Below are 20333 nucleotides of genomic sequence, written 5' to 3' on the forward strand. Positions count from 1 at the left end.
AGCTCCTTGCTCAGCAGGGAGTCTGCTTGAAGATTTTCTCCTTGTACCCCTCCTCCCACCATGTGTGCATGCTCTCTCTCTTGCTCTCTCTCTAAAATACATAAATAAATCTTTTTAAAAATATAATAGCTAAATGTGTTTTCTTTATTTTTTAAGATTTCATTTATTTATTTGTCAGAGAGAGAGAGAGAGCACAAGCAGGGGAAGAGGTAGGCAGAGGGAGAAGCAAGCTCCCTGCTGAGCAGGGAGCCTGACATGGGGCTCGATCCCAGGACCGTGGGATCATGACCTGAGCTGAAGACAGATGCTTAACCTACTGAGCCACCCAGGTGTCCTGCTAAATGTATTTTCTTATAAAAACTCTTTTGAAGTATTATTCTGTGAAATATTTACCAAATTAAAAAAATATATATATGTCCTGGTTTTACCTATCTCACTGGTACTTTGAACTGTGTTTGTAAACACTGCAGAGCAATCCAGTGTAATATATATGGCCTAACACAGTATAGTGTGCAAATTACAGCAGAGACTTTCTCCTCAAACTTATTAACAGCATAATATTTATACACATTTCAAAGTGTACCAACAACTGATCAGCTAATAGATAGAGGTTAGATAGATGGCGAGATGATAGATAGATGATAGACAGACGATACAGAAACTGATAGAGATATATGTAATTTGTACATCGTATCTTATTAAGATTCCAAAGACTAGTGAAACATATGCTGCTCTATATTTTATTATGCTTCTAGAATGTCAAGGTAAATTATGCTTCAGTTTTATTGTGGCTTACCAGGGAAGTCAGCTATTATGCTTTCTACCTGATAGTAGAAATAACAAAGCATTTTGATTTCAATCTTAAAACACTGCTTTTGCTCTATTGTGACAGTGTGGATCAAATTTCAATAATAACGATGACGATGATTTTAAAAGATCATTAAAAATGGTGATGATAGGAGAATCAAACAGCAATAATTGTTAACAGTTATTTAGGACATAAAATGGTCTGGGTCTTATGCTTTAAATATCTTACGTCCTTTAAACTTTAGAATATTCTTATTTGAAGATATTATACTCTTTTTGGTCTTGTACAAGACACTCAGCAGATTGACTAAGAGCTCAAACTCTGGAAATAACTGTGTAGGCTTACCATCTGACTCTGTGACAAATCTGGGTCACCTTAGAAAACTGACTTACCTTCCCTCTACTTCAGCTTCCTTTCTGTACAAACTGGAAAATAATTATTCCTACAACAATGTCAGCCAATAGTAAGTGTTTAAAACATTTGCTATGATTATGCCCATTGTAATGGAAAATAATTTATTTTTTAAAAGATTTTCTTTATTTATTCATGAGAGACAGACAGAGAGAGAGAGAGAGAGGCAGAGGGAGAAGCAGGCTCCCAAGGAGCAGAGAGCCCGATGCGGCACTTGAGCCCAGAACCCCGGGATCATGACCTGAGCCGAAGGCAGACGCTTAACCATCTGAGCCACCCTGGTGCCCTGGAAAATCATTTAAAAATGACAAAATCCACTGCTTTCCATTATACTTGACATGGTTAAAGTTTTAGGGATAGAGCCCAACATCATCCTACCTGTGTATCCAGTTTTGCAAACACAGTTGAAGCTTCCTGGAACATTTTGGCAGACAGCACCATTCTTGCACGGACCTGGCAGGCACTCATTGATATCTCGTTCACAGGCCCTGCCAGTGAAGCCATCTGGGCAGCTGCAGGAAAATCCTCCTACTAAATTGTGACAGGTCCCACCATTGTGGCAAGGTGATGGAAGACATTCATCTATATCTATTTCACACCAGCTACCAGCGTAACCTGGCAAACACTTGCATAAGAAAGGCTGCAGAGGTTCATTTGCCACAATGATGACTGGAAGACTCTCGTGGCTCTTTAATACAGAGCTCACAGCCAGTCTTCTTATACAGCTCCCTCCATTCTGACATGGGCCATGAATACATGAGTCATGATCCACGGATTCTACCTTCACTCCACTCTGCCGGAGAAGGATCTCTTTGATGCTTTCAAAGAAGGTGGCTACACCACTGGGATTCACATACTGATTATTGTTCCGCTTCACAGCTGCTAAAAGAAACGTTTTATTGTTCTCCTCATACGCACCATAAAGTTGCACAGCGGTCCCTAGGCCTGTCAGTTGGGAGCTGGCAATGCGTAGAAAATGAAGGTAGTGGTTAGTCAAGAAGTCCTTTACTGTTGGAACACTGAGACGCAGTAGGATGCTGTTATCCACTGTAGCATTAGAAAATCCAGCAAAGAAAACTCGGATATTGCTCGTGACTGCGCTGTGAACTCCATCATTGCTAAGGACAGTGAGATCAAATGTGCCATCTGTTGACCTCGGCTGTGAATTTAGATCACAAGTACCCCTTGGAATACTGAACAGGCTTGTAACTCCCGAAGTAAGGGAGCAGTGGAAGGTGTCTAACACATCCGGATCCTGTGGCTTCACGGAACCTAAAATCCCACCAGGAAACAAATTGCCATAATAATTAACAAATATCTCCACGGTCCGAGACTGGGAAGGATTATCATTTTGGTCTATAACAGTGATATGCACGGTTCCTGTGGAGGACATTTGAGGAACACCAGAATCCCTAGTAATCACGGACAGATAGAAGTCTGCAATCTGTTCTCTGTCAATCTCTCTGGTTGTGCTCAGAACTCCAGCAGTGTTCAGACTAAAATAATTGGTGGCGGGACCTGTGCTCAGCAAGTAATAGGTGAAGGGGCCTTGATTTGGAGGGAGATCGGGATCAGTGGACTGAAGTGTCATCACCAGAGTTCCTGGGCGTTTGTTTTCCATAACTTCACCTTCACTGATGGTCAGCATAGGTCCATTATCATTTATATCTTCGAGGGTAACCAACAGGGAGGCACTTCCTGTAGCTGAGGGGGTCCCTGAATCAACCGCCAAAACCGTGAGATTATAGATAGGTAGGGTTTCTCTATCTAATTCTGCAGTGACAGTGATCTGTCCTGTCTGTGGATTAATGGAAAAGGCACCATTTTCATTCCCTGATCCAATGAAGTAAGAAAACCTGCTCCAGCTGGGGACAGAGTCTGAGTCAAAGGCACTGACAAATGTCACATGAGTCCCAGTTGGTACCCCTTCACTGATCTGAACGCTGTAGATATTTAAACTAAAAATGGGTGGGTCATTGGCATCAAGCACCGTGACATTTACAGTGACCTCATCGATATCTGCACCCCTGATGCTGCCAAAATTCTTGGCCAACACCTTCAAAGATACCCTTTCTTCTTTTTCCCTATCAAGAAGTCCAGAAACATAAATTTGTCCAGTCTTCTTATTGATCTGGAAACCCTTCTTTCGGCTGTTACCAAAAATCAAATAGTGTACTTCCCCATCAGTGCCCAAATCACGGTCACTGGCAAACACTTCTCCAACAATAGTACCTTTAGAAGCTGCTTCTGAGATTTCAAAATAGTAAAGTTTGGAAACAAAGCGAGGCACATATTCATTCGTCCCTTTTAATTGTATATTAACAGTGGCAAAACTGCACCTTTCTTCGTCAGGGACATTGAAGGCTTTCACAGTAAGATGGTAGCTCTGCTTGGTCTCAAAATCCAAGAAGCCTTGAGTGGTGATGACTCCTGTGTTAGGGTCAATGACAAAGAGGTCACTGTCAGATGACTGTAACGTGTATGCAATCACAGCATTGGTTCCAGAGTCAGCATCTGTTGCATTTAGGTGGATGACTGTTGTTCCACTTGGGGCATTTTCCAAAACAGTAGGGAAATATTCATCTGGGAAAAATACTGGAGAATTGTCGTTCACATCAATCACATTTACAGTCACACTGCAGTAACCAGTTCTTGCAACCCATCCTCCGTCTGTTGCACTAATAGTCATTTCATGTTTCTGGCATAACTCATAATCAAGAGCTTTGGCTAGTGTTAATATACCTGTGGAGGAATTGATTGCAAAAATGCCTTCTTCATTTCCTGAGGAAATACTGTACCCAATCAAGCCGTTCATAGCTGAATCTCTGTCTCTTGCAGAAACAGTTCTGACGATGGCCCCGATACTATGGCTTTCGGGGATGGTTGCACTCATGTGACTTTGAGAGAATTCGGGTGTATGGTAGTTTTCCTCGGTGACAATTATTTGGACGGTGGCTTGGGATGAAAGTGGAGGGTTTCCTTTATCTCTTGCAGTGACAATGATCAAAAAGTTTTGATTCAGGTCAGATATCAGCGAAGATGCCACTGAAATCCACCCTGTACTATTGTCCAACTTAAATTTTCCAAAATGATTTTCATTAGAAATCAAATATTCCACCTCAGAATTCAGACCAAAATCTCTATCATCTACTGCAGTAACTTTGATTAACTTCGTACCCACTTTAACATTTTTGGTGACCGGAGTAAAATATTTAGGTTTAAGGAATTGTGGTGCATTGTCGTTACTGTCCACTGTGTTGATGGTAACTGTTGTCTCACTAAGTAATGAAGGATTCCCTCGATCTGAAGATGTCACTATAAAACTATGTCTGTTGATGTTCACATTACTGAAGCCACTGACATTCTGGTATTTTAAGACCTGTTTATTGAAAATCTCTCCTGTGGTGGCATTAATCCTGAAATATTCTGACTGAGATTTTATAAAATAAAACACTTGTCCATTTGATCCCTCATCAGGATCAGTTGCAGATACCTGAGTCACTTTGGAGCCAATTTCAGGAAGCTCAGGGCAATCCAAGTAATAGGAGGGTCTGCTAAATCTTGGAGCATTGTCATTGATGTCTGTCACAAATATTGTGACATCTGTACTTACGGTCCACCCAGAATCATGCGCAGAAACTCGGATTCTGTAACGGTCCGTATCTTCTCTATTTAAAGGTCTACTAATCACAATATCTCCTGTGCTGGGATTAATTGTAAATGGAAGACTTGTGTCTGTTATAGAATATCTACTAATTGCATTTATACCAATGTCTTCATCAGAAGTTGTGACACGTGTAACTGTGTATCCTAAAGGGGAATTTTCAGGAACATAGGCACTGAATATCTGAGAAAACCTAGGGGCATTATCATTTTCATCTAAGATGTTAATGATGACTTTTACTGAGGTACTCTGAGAAGGGGAGCCTTTGTCTGAAGACTTTATGGTAAGCACATACTGTGATATTTTTTCCCTGTCTAATGGCCGAATGCTTCTAATTTCACCAGTGGCATGATTAATAGCAAAACTATGTTCTTTATTGCCATTAACAATTTCATAATCTAACTGTCCATTGGGTCCACTGTCCTTATCCGTTGCCGAAACAGTAAGTATTTTGCGAGGAGAAAGATTTTCCAATATTTCAGATACAAATGGATCTTCCTTAAAAACAGGGGAATTATCATTGACATCTAAGACTGTTAAGTCAAGTTTCTCATAAGAGGATAAAGGAGGGAAGCCTCCATCCCTGGCCTCTATCCATATGACATATTTTTGTATCTTTTCAAAATCCAGAGGTTGACTAATGGACACCTGCCCTGTTATTTGATCGATTTGGAATGTACTGTCAAGGTTCCCGCTTGCAATATAATAGGACAAAGGTTCTCCTCTCAAGGAGGACCCTGTAATGGTGGTGACAAGAGTGCCGACTGGCTGGTTTTCAGGAAACATGAAAGTCTGTTCTTTGGCTCTGACTTTAGGGAAATCTGCCTTGTTCACAAATCTGACAGTCACTGTTGTAGAATCTGTCTTTGGAAATGAGCCCCCGTCTTTTACATATACAGAAAATGTCACTTCCGAAGCCCCATTTAGTGGTCCAGCTGCCATAATAGCCCCTCTCAGTGGATCAATGTGAAATTTTTCAGAGTTTCTACCCAAAAGTGAATAATGCAGTTCAGAATTAGGTCCAATATCAGCATCTGTGACTGTAACTGCGAAGACGAAGGAACCTATGAAAGAGGGAGAGTGCGGTTACAATCACACAAAACCCAAATAAAACATTTGCTAGTAGATTAGTGTATACAAAATATTATATTGCTCCCTAATATCACTTTACTTTCTCATGACTACTGGGGGAGAACAGTAACTCCTGTATTATCTCTGAAGTCCCCAAGTCAAATCTACTTAATGGTAGTCTTCAGGGACTGACCTGCCATTTTCTAACTAAAAGCCATATGCTCTACTGGATTTAATATTTTTCAGTATGCCTTTGAGAGAAGCACAGGGAAGAGCAATGGCTAATCATTCAGAATTATAGTTCCTAGGAGGAAAATCTGTACATAACACAACTTCCAACAAACATGATACTACTATGGGAGCTCTGCTAAGAGCTCTGTTTCTACCCAATGAAAAAAGATAACTGCTCTGTATGTCTTAAAACATCTTTGATTTGCCCTACAGGTAATCATGTCAACAAAATTTTTAATTTGTTTTAAAAGATTGTTTTGATTCTTTATATCCACTCTTTCTTAGCAGCATTCTTTTATTAGTGAGCTATTGTCACATGGAGATAAAATACATACATATATATATATAACCATAAATCAATTAGAACAATTATAAAGTAGTATGAAATAAAAACTGAGGAAGAACGGACTCAGTTTGGATTCCAAAAGTTAGTGCTTGGGACGACTGCCAATGGAACAGATTGTAGCAGGAATATGCAGAAAAACTGCCATAAGGACATGTTTTTGATATACTCATTTGGAAACCTTTTCCAAACCTGCACTCATTCCCCTACAGTAAAGTTTGTGACAAAAGTGAAAAGTCTTTTATTAAGGCCAGTGATTCTGATTAATTATAATAAGTCTAATGAGGAAAAGATGCTCAAGCATTACATACTCACTTTTTATAGGGGATGCTATTTTGTATCCCCACACATTGGACGTAATTAGAATCATGCCTGCCAGCATCATTTCAGCTAGAGGCCTTCATCAGGGATTTATGACTTTGATATTGACATTTCCTTTTGATAAAAAATTGCCACAAAAAATTATGCATTTCATACTTTGAATTGGTATCAATTTGACATTCTCAAGTGAATATAAGATCAAAGATCACTGAGAGGAGAAATCCTGGATCCATTTGCTTTTTCTTCTAATTAAAAATATTTTAAAGTAAGGCAGATCAAATTAATTTTGGCCTATATTTGTATATTTTCCTGTTTGGAAATGCATCTCAAAGATTACAAATGGCAGATTATTTGTGCAGTTTTTAAGAGAGACTGCCATTCTTTACAAACAAGCAAATAAAACCAAACTAATTTAAATGAAGAAAGAGAAATGCATATTGTCATATGAAAGTGGTCATTAACGTCTTAATAAACTTACTAACAGAAAACCTTCATCCATCAAAACTGGAATAAAACATTAATAACAATAATTCATTAGAAGTATCCATTCATTAAATATTTTTGAAAACCTATCGATGAAGGATTGAGGTAAAATATTTATTTTCAACCAACAAATATAATTGACTGCTTACTACCTCCCAGATGTTTCAGGTATTAGCATATGGCAAACAAAACAAAACAAGACAAAACAAAAAAACAAAAAACATTGTCCTTCCTTTCAGGGAATTGACAAATTATATCTCAGGGCAGAACTCTTCTTGACTATGAAGTGACTATTTTAATCATGTGAAAATATTCAAGTAATATTAAGAAAGAGTACCAGGAAAGATGTAGCAATTATAAAATCTTAAGCACAATTGGTCTAGGATAAAATAATTAAATTATGAGATTCAACATTCCTTCAATTTCATTAGTCAAAACAAGTTGAATTTTAGAGGATTTGCAAACCTAAGCTAAATCAGAAATATCCATGTAAAAGAAACAGAAATATATTTATAGAAAATGTCCAATGTATATTTTGCATTTATCCATGAGACCTCAGAGTTGGCTTCATTACCTGGAGGAGTAGGAGATGGGATGTGTGTGACATATGGGTGATGTTGAAATCTTGGTGGATTGTCATTGACATCAGTAACAGTGACGAGCACACTGGTAGAACTGGAAAGCGGCTCTGGGGATCCAGCATCACTGGAGACCACAACTAAAGTATAATTCTCTTTTGTTTCCCTGTCTAGCAATGCACTTGTGATGATTTGTCCCGTGGATGGGTTGATGGTGAACTGAGAGTTTCCACCAATGATCCTATAACTAGAGAGAGCAGAGATGGGCATATTTTTTCTGGTTATCATGTTGTAGCATCTATTCACTAAAATTTAAAAACTGAGACAGAAATGTAAAAAAAAAATCACTTTAAGTATGATCACACAACAATTAAAGAATATGGCTAGAAGATAAATATTTCAAATTTTATGTGAGCATCTAATTGACAATCTTTACTGTGAAATGTCCAGTGAGCTCAAGCGGGTCCTCACAAGTTCCGTGGATTTCTTGGATCATGCAAGGCCCCAAAATATATCCAGAAGACAACCGCATTATAAATAAGTGAACCTGGAAGCATAAATCAGGGCCTTGCTCTGATATTGTGGTTAGTGGCCAGGATCACAAATGAACATCTGTTAAATGAATCTAAAAATTATTTTTCTGCTGTGCACCATAATAAACCAGAGATCAGATGAAGATCTTATTTTTAAAGACAAAACACTGTATTTGACATCCATTGACTACCCAGAACAACTAAAGAACAGATTATTTATACAAAGACATTCCTGTTTACTAATTCTCTCATTTGTCATTCCTCATATGGCTATGCTTTTCTTTCTTGTTGTCAGGAGAGGTATGACATTTTCATGGATATTCTGATGCTAACCAGATTGGTTAATGGGCAGGAGTTTCCACTGAGAATAGCTTCTCTCTTCTTTATGAAGAGGAAAGCTATCTCTGTATTCCTCAGAGATCAGCTAGAAAAGAAGTAGCTAAGCTTGAAGGTTCAGAAACTGGCTGTGGTCCATTGTTTTTAAGGTTGGAGAGTGGCAAGGAAATGGATGCCTTTAAAAGTTTTCTCCTTTATGCCAACAAAGAAATGCCCTTGTTGGAATTAACTGCATGTTTCTATAGTTTGGTTTGTGCCCATGAAAACATAGCAACGGCAAGTATCTAATAGAGGCAGTTTAAAAAAAGGCCTACATTGCGGCAAGTAGAGTGTACGTTCCTCCCATTAAGCTCAGAGTTTAAAACAAACATTTCAGCATTTTCATCCTTTTTTAGAGAAATAATGAACTGTTGGGGAGCTGATATTTTTAAAAAATAGAAGTCCTATAAAATGATAGCAAAATAGAAAAAAAAAGTAGAAGAGGGAGTTTTGGCTGAGAAATGACTTCAGTATTTATACAGTATTTGATATCACTCAGAATTTTAACACTTTTTGGCACACCCACATGCCAGGATCAGGACTAAATGAGAATTCCATTTCCTGGACCAGAAGTGACTCTTTATACAGTATAATTACTGCCCTTACACACTAGATATCTAATCCCTTTGTCAAAATAAAAATATCCGAGGCTTATAATTGAATTCTTAAAGTTAGAAATTCAGGACTCATGAGGTAATCAAATTGTTTTACCTCTTCAATAAATTCTGTGAGAACCTGAATTATGAGAATTGTGTGATTTTATTCTGGGAAACCTTGTTTCCCTATAACAGTGGATGTAGAAATGACCAAATAACAGGGAAAAAAAAGAGTAATTCATAGCATCAAAGACTTTTATACAGCTTTTTGACAGCAAAGATCAGGGGTCAATTAAATATTCCCTCAACTATTCACAAATAAAAATAAAATTAAAGTAATGAAAAATGCATGCAAATTTAGATTTGGATTTTTGTATATGACAAGATCATGGTATATGAAGAAAGAGCAATGTGCTGAAAGGCAAATGATGTGAGTTCTGCTCCAAGTTTAATGAAATAATCCATAATGAAATCTTGTACTGTAAATTCTTATTCTTTATTTTATGCTATTATACACGCTATGGAGCATATGATTGTCTGTTTAAAAGTAATTAACATATTTACTATTTTTGAACATTAAAGAATAAATTGTCAGGTTAATATGTGATTTTTTTCTAGACTTTATCTGATTCTGAAGTATATCAAAAGTCGATTTTAAATATGAAGTGTTCTGTAACGTCTCATAATATCTATAATACCAGTATCGTGCAATTTATACTTGTAAGTTAAAATACACACACACACATGCACACACACACACAGATAGAAGGGACACAATGGATAGACGGCCAAAATAATATGCCCAGGTTTGCCTTTCCCCTATCACTTCAGTCTTGGTTTGGTTCTCATCCCTTCATGGAGATCTTTCCCGCTTCTCTGGTCTACATTAATTTCTTCTAAGGGTATAAACTCTATTAGATTGGGTTTTGTGCTTTTTTTTTTTTTTTTAAGATTTTATTTATTTATTTGAGAGAGAGAGAATGAGAGACAGAGAGCATGAGAGGGAGGAGGGTCAGAGGGAGAAGCAAACTCCCTGCCGAGCAGGGAGCCCGATGCGGGACTCGATCCCGGGACTCCAGGATCATGACCTGAGCCGAAGGCAGTCGCTTAACCGACTGAGCCACCCAGGCGCCCTGGGTTTTGTGCTTTTTAACATCTAAACATCTATGCTGGTCTTTAAAGATCTGCAGCATCTTACTGTGTTCTTAGTGTGTACTGAGCACACTACAAGGCATTTTATATATGCTCTCATTTAACTTCAAAACAACCCTGACACTTTGGTTTTGTTTTGGATTTTTTTAAAGATGAGGAGTCTGAATCTAAGAGAGACTCATGGGGTTGCACAACAAAGCATACCATCTAAAAATGGTAAATCTAGAGTTGGAACTTCCGTCTTTATGACTTCAACACATACTTGCTCCATTAGACCACAGTATAAAGAAGGTAAAAAGCAGCCTGAGTGGATCTAGTGGAGACAAGAAATGCTGTACTGCTTGCTAAGGCCAAAGGGGACTTTTTTTATTTAAGGGATGTCAGTGTAGCGTTGTTTACATCGATTTGGTTCAAAGAAATCAACAAATGTGTTATTTATTTGCTGATTCAAGAATAAGAAATGACTGCTTCAGATTATTGGCATAAACTGACATCATTGTTCTCTAAAATCTGAATCATTCATTTTTGCACTTGTAAAGCTAAAATACCCCAATTTGATTTTTTAACCTTTTTTTGTCTCTCCCTGAGATCTACTAGGATCATAAAACATTGTGCTATATGTTACTAGAATACGATAATTTAGTAATAGTTAAAAGACTGCACTTCGAAACACAATTCACCTGGGCATGAATATTTACCTCACTCAAAACACTTCAATTCATTAAATTCCTTAATCTTTCTAAGCTTTTTCTTTCCACCTGTAAAGTGTGGATCACATATGCATTCCTTTCACTTGGTAGTCTTGAGTATTAAATGTAATTTCATACGAAATGCATTTGGAATTGTAATTGGTACATGCTGAGAAGTAAAAGTCTAGGATTACACACATAACAGAGCACATACACCTGTGTAGTTACAATTTAATAATTTATCATATGTAATCTATTATAATCCATCTACATACTTAGTTAAATGGATAGGTGGACTAAAAGATACAAGGATTAGAAGGTAAAAATCCTGCCCTCAAACTTACATCCTAAATGGAAGAAAGAGAGAAAGAAAAGAAAGTACAAAGCCAGGCAGTGCATTTGAGTGTTATGAAACTGTCCAGAAGCGCTGCTCTAGGTATCCAAAAGCCAAAGAGAGCGCTTTTGAGTGGAATGATTAAAAGAAAGCCTTCCCTGAGGAAGGCTAAATTGAAGCTGGGTTTTAAAGGGTCTACCCATCTTACAATAGTGGTGAAAAGGGAGAAAGGTGTTTCAGGTCAGGAATTAGCAGATTTTTTTTTTTTCCTGTAAAAGGCCAGTGTTAGTAAATATGGCTTTGGAGGCCAGAAAAGCTCTGCTACAATACTCAGCTTGCCATTGTGCACAAAAGCAGCCGTGGACAAAAGTACACGAACGGGCATGGCTTTATTCCAGTACGACTTCATTTACAAATGCAGGCACTGGGCCGAATCTAGCCTGCAGACTGCAGTTTGCAGAACCTTGATCTAGGATACAGAAGAACTTGAACAAGGCCATAAGGCTTGGGAAAGCACAGATCCTTTTCCCAGGAGCAGAAAGTGATCCAGTGAGCCTGCAAGTTAGGCTGTATGTTGGGGGTTTGGGCAGAATAAGCCGGGGCTGTTTATGGAGTGCCTGGAATATGGAGACTGGGCATTATGCCATAGGCCAACTGGAAGTTGAAGGATTTTGAGGAAGGGAGTATCATTGTTAAAGCTGAGCCACTGAATGCCCAAGCTGGTTCATATTACTGCCATTGCTCTTTCATTCACTGACCCAGGCTCGGCTTCATCCAGATCACTTCCTACAACACTGATAAATCATCATAAAATGTAATCTAGTCATGTTATTGCCCAGTTGGAACACTTCAGTTGTTTCTCCCGTTAGATACAGACAGGAGTGTGAATTTTTCATGTGGTATACGAGGCCCATTCCTCACCCATACCAACCGTACGGAAGAGCTTTGCTTCCCGGACCCTGTGCTTCTGCAGAGCTCCTTGCCCTTATGCTTGTTATTGTCTTTGCCTAGAAAGTCTTTCGTACTGTATTTGTTGATAAGCTACTTCTCGGTCTTTCCAAAAATCATTAATTACTCGAAGCTTCTATGGATTTCTTCAGATAGCACTGAGTATGCTGTTCTTCTCTTTCCACCCCATCTGTGCTTAAACTATATACTTGTCGCAGAGTACTATAATTACAGGATTACAAAGTTATCTCCTTTCCTGAACTGCTCTCCTTGTGGTAGCTAGAGGGTCCAAGTCCTCGGGACTTAAAGTGCCTGGGACATAGTGAGGGTCCAAAATTACACAGTACAGGATGGTATACAGATTGGAGGGATTAGAAACTAGAGTCAGGGAGGAAAGTTAATTTTTATTATAATAGTCCAGGCATGATGTAATTGTGGGCTGAACTAGAATCTTGGCAGGAAGATTGCACAGAAAAGAATGGGTGCCAGAGGCATTAGTGAAGAAGAAATGTGAGAACTTGTCCATTGACTGAGTAGAGAGGGAGAGGATGACCCTTGGCTAGCAAACAGGGATGAAGAAGGCAAGGCAACACCATTAAAAGAAAGCAGAATGCCAAGAGGAGAAACAGGAAAAGTTAGGAGTTTCTGATATATTGTGCTTCTGATGCCAACAGAACCTCCAGGTAGGGGTGTCCACTACAGATTTACAAATATAGGCAGGGATCTCAGGGATGGAGTCAGAATGGATAGCACAGATTTAGAATTCTCTGCATAGTTTTCTGGATGGTTGCAGCTGTGAAAATGAATTATTTTCTCTCTCTCTCATTTTCTCTCTCTCTCTCTTTCTCGCTTTCTCACTCTCTTGCTCTCTCACACACACAAAGAAAGGGGAAAAAAGGACTGAGAAAAAATATTGTGGGGGACTATCCAAATTATTTTGTACAGAGAGGAGATCAGAAGGTAAATTAGAAAGCGAGGTCAGAGATGCAGAGTAAGAAATAAGAGATAATATTACGTAGACATTGAGGAGAGAAAAGAATGCCAAGAGAAGAGATGACCTGTAGCGCAAATATTGCAAAAGGTAAAGGAAAATACTCAGAAAGATCATTTGAGTGTTATGAATAAATTTGATAAATTTCAGCAGAAACTTCAGATAGATTATTTTTTTAATAAAGCCATGGAGGAGAAAATCAGATTGAAAGATTTTCAGGAATAAATGGTTGGAGAAAACTGTGAGGAAGTGACCCACTCTCTCAAAAATGTGGTGTAAAAAAAAGTGAGTAAAAACAACAGTTCTAAGAATTGGAATCATTCATTCAATACATTTATTTGTCAGTCACTGCTATGCTGCAGACACTGTATAAGCAAGAAGATATTAGGGGTAAAATAGATATAAGAAGAATAAAAAGAAAAAAAAAACCCTAACATTAATTTAGTGACTTTTGTGTCCCGATAATTGTATTAGAGACATTTACGCATCTTAACTGATTACATATATACTACATGGCATTTGATCAATATATATTTAACTCTTACCAATTGTAAAGTAACACTTCATATCTCCACTTTTACTGATGGATATATGCAATCTTAGGGACACAGGCATGACTTTTCTAAGTTATGGTAGGTAAATAAAGGAACCAGCATTCAGTAGCAGATATTCTGAGCATTTCCACAGGGATCAATCAATACATGATCCAGGGAACAGGGATGATTTGAAGATCCAAGAGAGAAATGCAAACACTGTTGAATTAAAGATTTGGAGGAAATTAAGTGGGATGGGATTAAGAACACAGAGTGAGGGATCTGCCTTTGAATGTTGACCCTGTCAATATAATTTTGTGAGTTTCTCCAGTGCTGTGACATGAAAGTTAGAAGTGAAGTTTAAATGGAGATTTGGTCCAGTTGGGAGAAAAAGGGATATGTATCCTTAAAAGCTAACTTCTGGAATGGGTGTCTGTCTGGGAAGCAAATATTTAAAGTAGATAAAAACTAGGAATTAATGCAGACTAGTTTACTAGAGGGGAAAACACTAAGAGTGAAATAAAGTATATAACTTAAAGTAAGTGCACCGTCCATAAAAATGGATAGCTTGATCAAATAGGTAGAAAGAAAAATATAAATAAGTATTTGTCAGGTGACCACTGTGTACAAGATTATGGTAGACCATAAGGGAAAATTAACAAATTATATGACACATAACGGGTTGTGCTATTAGAGAGCCCATCAATAGATGGGTAAATGACTTACTTACATAATACTTAAATAAGCAATATAATATTAATATAAAATTACTCTGTTAACTAGGAGAATGGGTTTCTCTCGATTCCATGATTAGCAAGGCATGATTAACACTTAATATAGAAGTTTTTAATATTCCATTAAAAAGATAATCAGACCACCCAGGCTCCGTGCTCAGCAGGGAGCCTGCTTCTCTCTCTCCCTCTGCCTGCCTGTCTGCATACTTGTGATCTCTCTCTCTCTCTGTCAAATAAATAAATAAAATATTTTTTAAAAAGATATCAAGCCAGAGTAAATAAGGTTTAGGCTGGCATCACTATTTACTTTATCTATGAAAGTATTTTAAATCTAAGCTGTAATAATTGTCTGTCCTAAGGTAAGTGAATTTAATTATTTTTACAAGATAAAAACAGCTTCGATTTCTATATTATCTCACTATATGACAGTCAATGTAGTCATTTAAAGATTTTTGCAGACGTATTTTATAGATCTCAGTGAATGTAAAAGTATGAAGTTAATTCTCTGATTTTAAAGGAAGAAGAAAATTCAACCAGTCAACCAAACAACCAAAATACATACTATCAAATCAAAACAATCATTTCAAAGCTACCAGTACATCATTCTGGAAATACAAACAGGATTTTCTAGACCAACTTTACATTGATCACCATTGCTCACATTTAGCAGTGCAAATCTGACATACTCTAGAAGACAGTATATCCTCATAGCATTTTCTTCTAGTACTTGCATTGATTTTGTAAGCATGCGGCTTCACAGTTGTTTCAGCAATTGAAACATCTCAGACAAGGATACTGTTCTGCCACTGATTGGTGATAGTCTGCATACTATCTTTAGAGAAAGACTCCTTGGCATGGCAGATAAAGATTTACTGGACTATAACACTACAATGGATAGGACATCTCTTCCAAAATTGTCAGAAACTTACTGAGCACTAAGAGATGACAGGCAAAGGGAAAAGTGCTTTGCAAGGGTTAGGACAGTATGCATTGATGGATATTGAGTATTTTTTGTTCTAGGCACTATTCTAAGCAGTCCACTTAATTGTTTTATTTGTCGTCACAATAATTCTATCAAGTCAGTTTTATTATTTAGTATACTTATTTTATTGATAAGAAAACTGACCCCGAGAAGTGTTAAATAAGCTGCCCCACAATTAATAGTATAGTCAGCTTCATTCCCAAGGCTGTGCTCTTAACACTAAGCTAAGACTTAGTTCTTAGGGTATGGATTCCATGATTTCTATGCTTTGGTGTAGGACAAGCAAAGGAGGTGGTATTTACTGGCGTTTTGAGGCTCATACCAGGAAGAAGGTAAGTTGAACTTGCCTCTCTCCAGGTGGTGCTGAGCGCAGGGACCCAAGAGCCATATAGTTATGACCTTGGGCAGAAATTTTCTCCATCCTTAATGATTTGACTGTATAAGCCTCTTGGAATTCAGCTCTGGAAGAAGGTTCCAGGAGTCTGAAAGAAGTTCGTGCATTGCCTTCCATCCTACAGTGCATGTCAGTGTCCATCTTCTGGATTTCCTCCTGTGACTCTGGCCAGAACTGCTAGGCTACCTAGGTGACTCTTCCTTCTACACCTGTCTTTCAAGCATTGGGAGGATTCCAAGGAGTCAGTTCTTGCCCTTCTTTTGTTGCTCTATACTCTCTCCTAAAGTGTTCTTATTAATTTTCTTGGTTTTAAATGTGCTCTAAGCATTGATGACTCCCAAATCTGTATCTCCAGCCCTGACCCTAACCTAAGTTTCAGACTTGTATCTTCAATGTCCCAACTGATACCTCCATGTGAATGACTCGTAGTCATCTTAAGTTGTGTTCAAATAAGAACTAGTTTCTCTCACACCTGTTTCTCCTCCAGTGTTACCTACAATGGTACCATCTGCCCAGATGTTCAAGCCAAAAACTTAGTAGATGACTCTGATTTCTCTTTTTCTTATTCCCACTTACAATCTCAAATATTTTTCCAAATCTATTCACTCAGTTGTCATTTCTCCACCTTAGTACATGGACCTCCAACTTTTGTTTCAACCACTATATTAATTAGCACCTAAATGGTCTCACCAGTTTCTCTCCCAGTGGCTTCTTTCTACAGTCCTGCCTCCTGCAATCCAACCCAAACAGAACAGTTTATGTTGGTCCCTGTTTGAAATACTCCAATAGTTTTTCACATAAAAATAAAATTAAAAATCTCAATTTCTAAAAAAATAAATAAATAAAAATAAATAAAAATTTCAATTTCTTACCATGACCTAGGAGCCCTCAGATGGCCTACATGATCTGATCTCTGCCTACCTCTCTGGCCCCTTTCTCACTTTGGTCCGTGCTCCCAAACCCTCCTAAAGACACCATGCTTACTTTCATCCCACAGTCCAGTTCTTCCAGCCTAAATGTCACCTCCTTAGAGAGGCCACCCATAATAACCATACCTAAAAGTCCCTTGTCACTCTCTGTTATATAAGCCTGCTTTCTTTTCAAGGCTGCATTCACCATATGAAGTAATCGTATTTATGTTGTATTAAATTGTTTATCTACCTAAAAAAGAATGCAGGCTTGAAGAAAGTGGAAATGCTGCCTTGTCACTCATACTAACAACTCAATGCATGTTAATTAAATGAAAAATACTTTGAGGCCTTCTACATAAGTCAGTCATCTCTACCAGTAGGAAGAGATAAATGCCAGTTTCCCAAAGTGATTTTGTAAATAGGAAATTAGTAACAAACAAAACAAATCCCTAACCAAATCATCACAATAGCAACATGCACAGCCCTTGACTGATAAGTCCTCTGAACCCTCAAATTCTCTCTTCTGACCATTACTGCCATAGCCATCTGATCCACTCTCATTTACCTAATATCAGTCTATAGAAGGTGGGGGTGACGTGTGGGTAAGAAATATTTATGTCTTCGAGACTTTTCTCTGGAAAATTTGGAAATCTTCATTTCTCAAAGTTTAGAATGGGCCTGGAAGAATGTGACTCAGCTAGATCCACCAAATGTAACAACCAAACTGCTTTCACATGCTCCCTGAACAAGGTACCATCTTGTTTTTTGCCATTTTAAGTAGATGTAAGTAGAGTAAAATAAACTTTTTAAACTTTGAAAATATAAATATTCTTACTGGGGCTAGCGGTTGGGCTAAAAATGGCCAAAATTCTTTGATACTCCTCCCATCAAGAGGGGATGTGCATTTCTCCTCCCAGGGAATCTGGGCAGGTCATGACTGCTTCAACAAATAGAATATTATGGAAGTGATGCTGTGCCACTTCCAAGCCTTTTCTCTAAGAGCACTGGCAGCTTTCACCCAAAGTTCCTGGAGCCCAAAGCTACCATGTAGCCCATTTTAGCTACCTGCTAAAGAACCACATTGAGAAGCCCTGAGACTACAAGATCAGAGACAGGGGTCCAGCTGAGCCATCCCTCCCAAGGCACCAGGCATTGAGTGAAGACATCTTAAACCCTCCAGCCACCCATGGACCAGGTAAATACCACTAAGTGATACCAGTCAATCACATGAAGCAGAAGAATCTCCCCGTGAACCCTGCCCTACAAACGATTTACATGAACTACAAAATCATGAGATATGATAAAAATATAAATAAAATTAATATATTAAAATTTTAGAACACTAAATAAAATTATTATTGTTTGAATCCTCATTTTAGGCATAGTTGGTTATTTAACAGCAGGTAGCCACAATAGGGCTATGTGTTAATATTACAGACTTCCTAGCAAAATTAAGCATTATATTCATTTAATCCAAAGACTGTTTCATGAGAAAAACAATCAGAATTTACAAAGGGAAATGTACTGACCTGATAACTGCATTTGTTGAAGCATCAGCATCTGAGGCATTTACCAATAACACATCTGTTCCAGTTGGTGCATCTTCAGAAATTGTGGTGAAATACATTTTACTGGCAAAAGTGGGGACATTATCATTGACGTCATCTACTATGACACTGATTGTTCCAGTTCCAGTCAGGGCAGGGGATCCTAGAAGGAAAAGAAAATCGAGTTTTTAATGTTTATAAATAACAAAGATAATAGCAAATTTAACAATGACTCATTGGTAGATAGCACTACTGAAGAGACTTTAGAAAACATCTCAAAGTGAAATTTCTAAAGGCTACAAGCAGTGGAGTGATTTTTAATTTTGTTACAAGAAAAGTATCAAAAACTAATGATGTACTATATGTTGGCTAACTGAACATAATTAAAAAATTGATTCAGATGATAAAAAAGAAAGAAAATATTTTCATTTATAAACTAGTATTTCAAATCTTTCCTGGTGATACTGCACAAAAAGAGTATGTCAACCTCTCGTTCTATTTTAAAGGTGCTGATTCAGCAATGCAGAACACAACAATATCATTTAAACACCACAAAAGAGGCACTGCTGGTTTCTCTGAAATTCCATTAAAATAGCTCAGTCCAGATTTGGAGAATATCCATGGGCACTGAATAGCTGGCCAACTGACAAGGCAAGAAAGCTAAATTCCTAGTCGTGACTATCAATGTTAATATAAAAAATTTGGGTTTCTAAGTCTTTAGATCCCCTTTTCTGTACTAATATTTGTTTGTAAAGGAAAAAGATAAAGCTTCAAGTGATGTCTCAAAACCACAACCTTCCACTTGTTGGAAATAACATGTCAATGAGCTAACTTAGAATTACTTTTGTTACATTTATTTACTATTTAATATAAATGTGAAACAGTTCTTTTTTATTTCTTGTTCCAGTTCTGTTATCAACATATAATGAAAAGCCAACATTTAACAAAACCTTGGCGTACATTGCCTGTGCTATGCAAAGTTAACAGACTCTTTGTGGTGATGTGAATCAGATGCCGTATTTGGTTAGATTCTGTAGGTTGTCCCACAACTAAAAGTCAAATCAACTGCCTTTAGATGCATTTTCAAAATCATTTTTCAAATTTTAACTTCTCTAAATAAAAACAATAGAGCTCTGTTTAACTGTGTTTATCTAAAATGAAACAAAGCCCTGAACACTCTCCTTTTCTGTTTAAAATATTAAAACTTTTTTCCCATGAAAATTATTTCTTCTTATATGAAGTTTAAATTCTACTTATTTCTAGCACTCAACACTTTTTTAAAAAAGCCATCCATTCACTGACTCATTCATTTCTCTGTAAAATTTTTATGGTGTGACCTTTTACTCTCACAGAACGGTGTTGCGATTCACAACCTTCTATATTCTTTTTTCTAGTAATCTTGTGATTTGCTGATATTTCCTTTACTACTATTTAAACTTTTTCTATGTTCTTATATTGTACTTACTGATGGCCTGATACCAAGCCAGCTCGTATGCTCAAACGTATAGGAACCAAAATCAGCAAACTGGAAAATTATGGACCCCAGTGGGTTTGGTGATCTGTTATTTTTGTGCTCTATACAAGGAAGCTCAGACTATGTTAGATGAAAATGTGCATGACCAGTTGAGCTGGGCACTGTAATGAAGCATGATCATTCCCAGAAACCTATGCAATTAAATTTAGGCTACATGGTGATAATTATTG

The 20333-nt window shown here is 37.6% G+C and overlaps 1 protein-coding gene across 1 annotated transcript in view; it reads right to left on the bottom strand.

Annotated features, from left to right (window-relative positions):
- Positions 1-20333, bottom strand: part of FAT4 (FAT atypical cadherin 4) — a 175934-nt gene that overhangs the window by 35580 nt on the left and 120021 nt on the right. The window contains exons 7-9 of the mRNA XM_035023105.1: positions 18612-18792; positions 7907-8157; positions 1598-5947 (exon numbers count right to left, since the gene is read on the bottom strand). Coding sequence (XP_034878996.1) covers positions 1598-5947; positions 7907-8157; positions 18612-18792 — 4782 coding nt within the window. The remainder of the gene's footprint in view (positions 1-1597; positions 5948-7906; positions 8158-18611; positions 18793-20333) is intronic.

Source organism: Mirounga leonina, unplaced genomic scaffold (genome assembly GCF_011800145.1).
Source record: "Mirounga leonina isolate KUSES-001 unplaced genomic scaffold, KU_Mleo_1.0 Mir_176, whole genome shotgun sequence".
Taxonomy (NCBI): Eukaryota; Metazoa; Chordata; class Mammalia; order Carnivora; family Phocidae; genus Mirounga; species Mirounga leonina.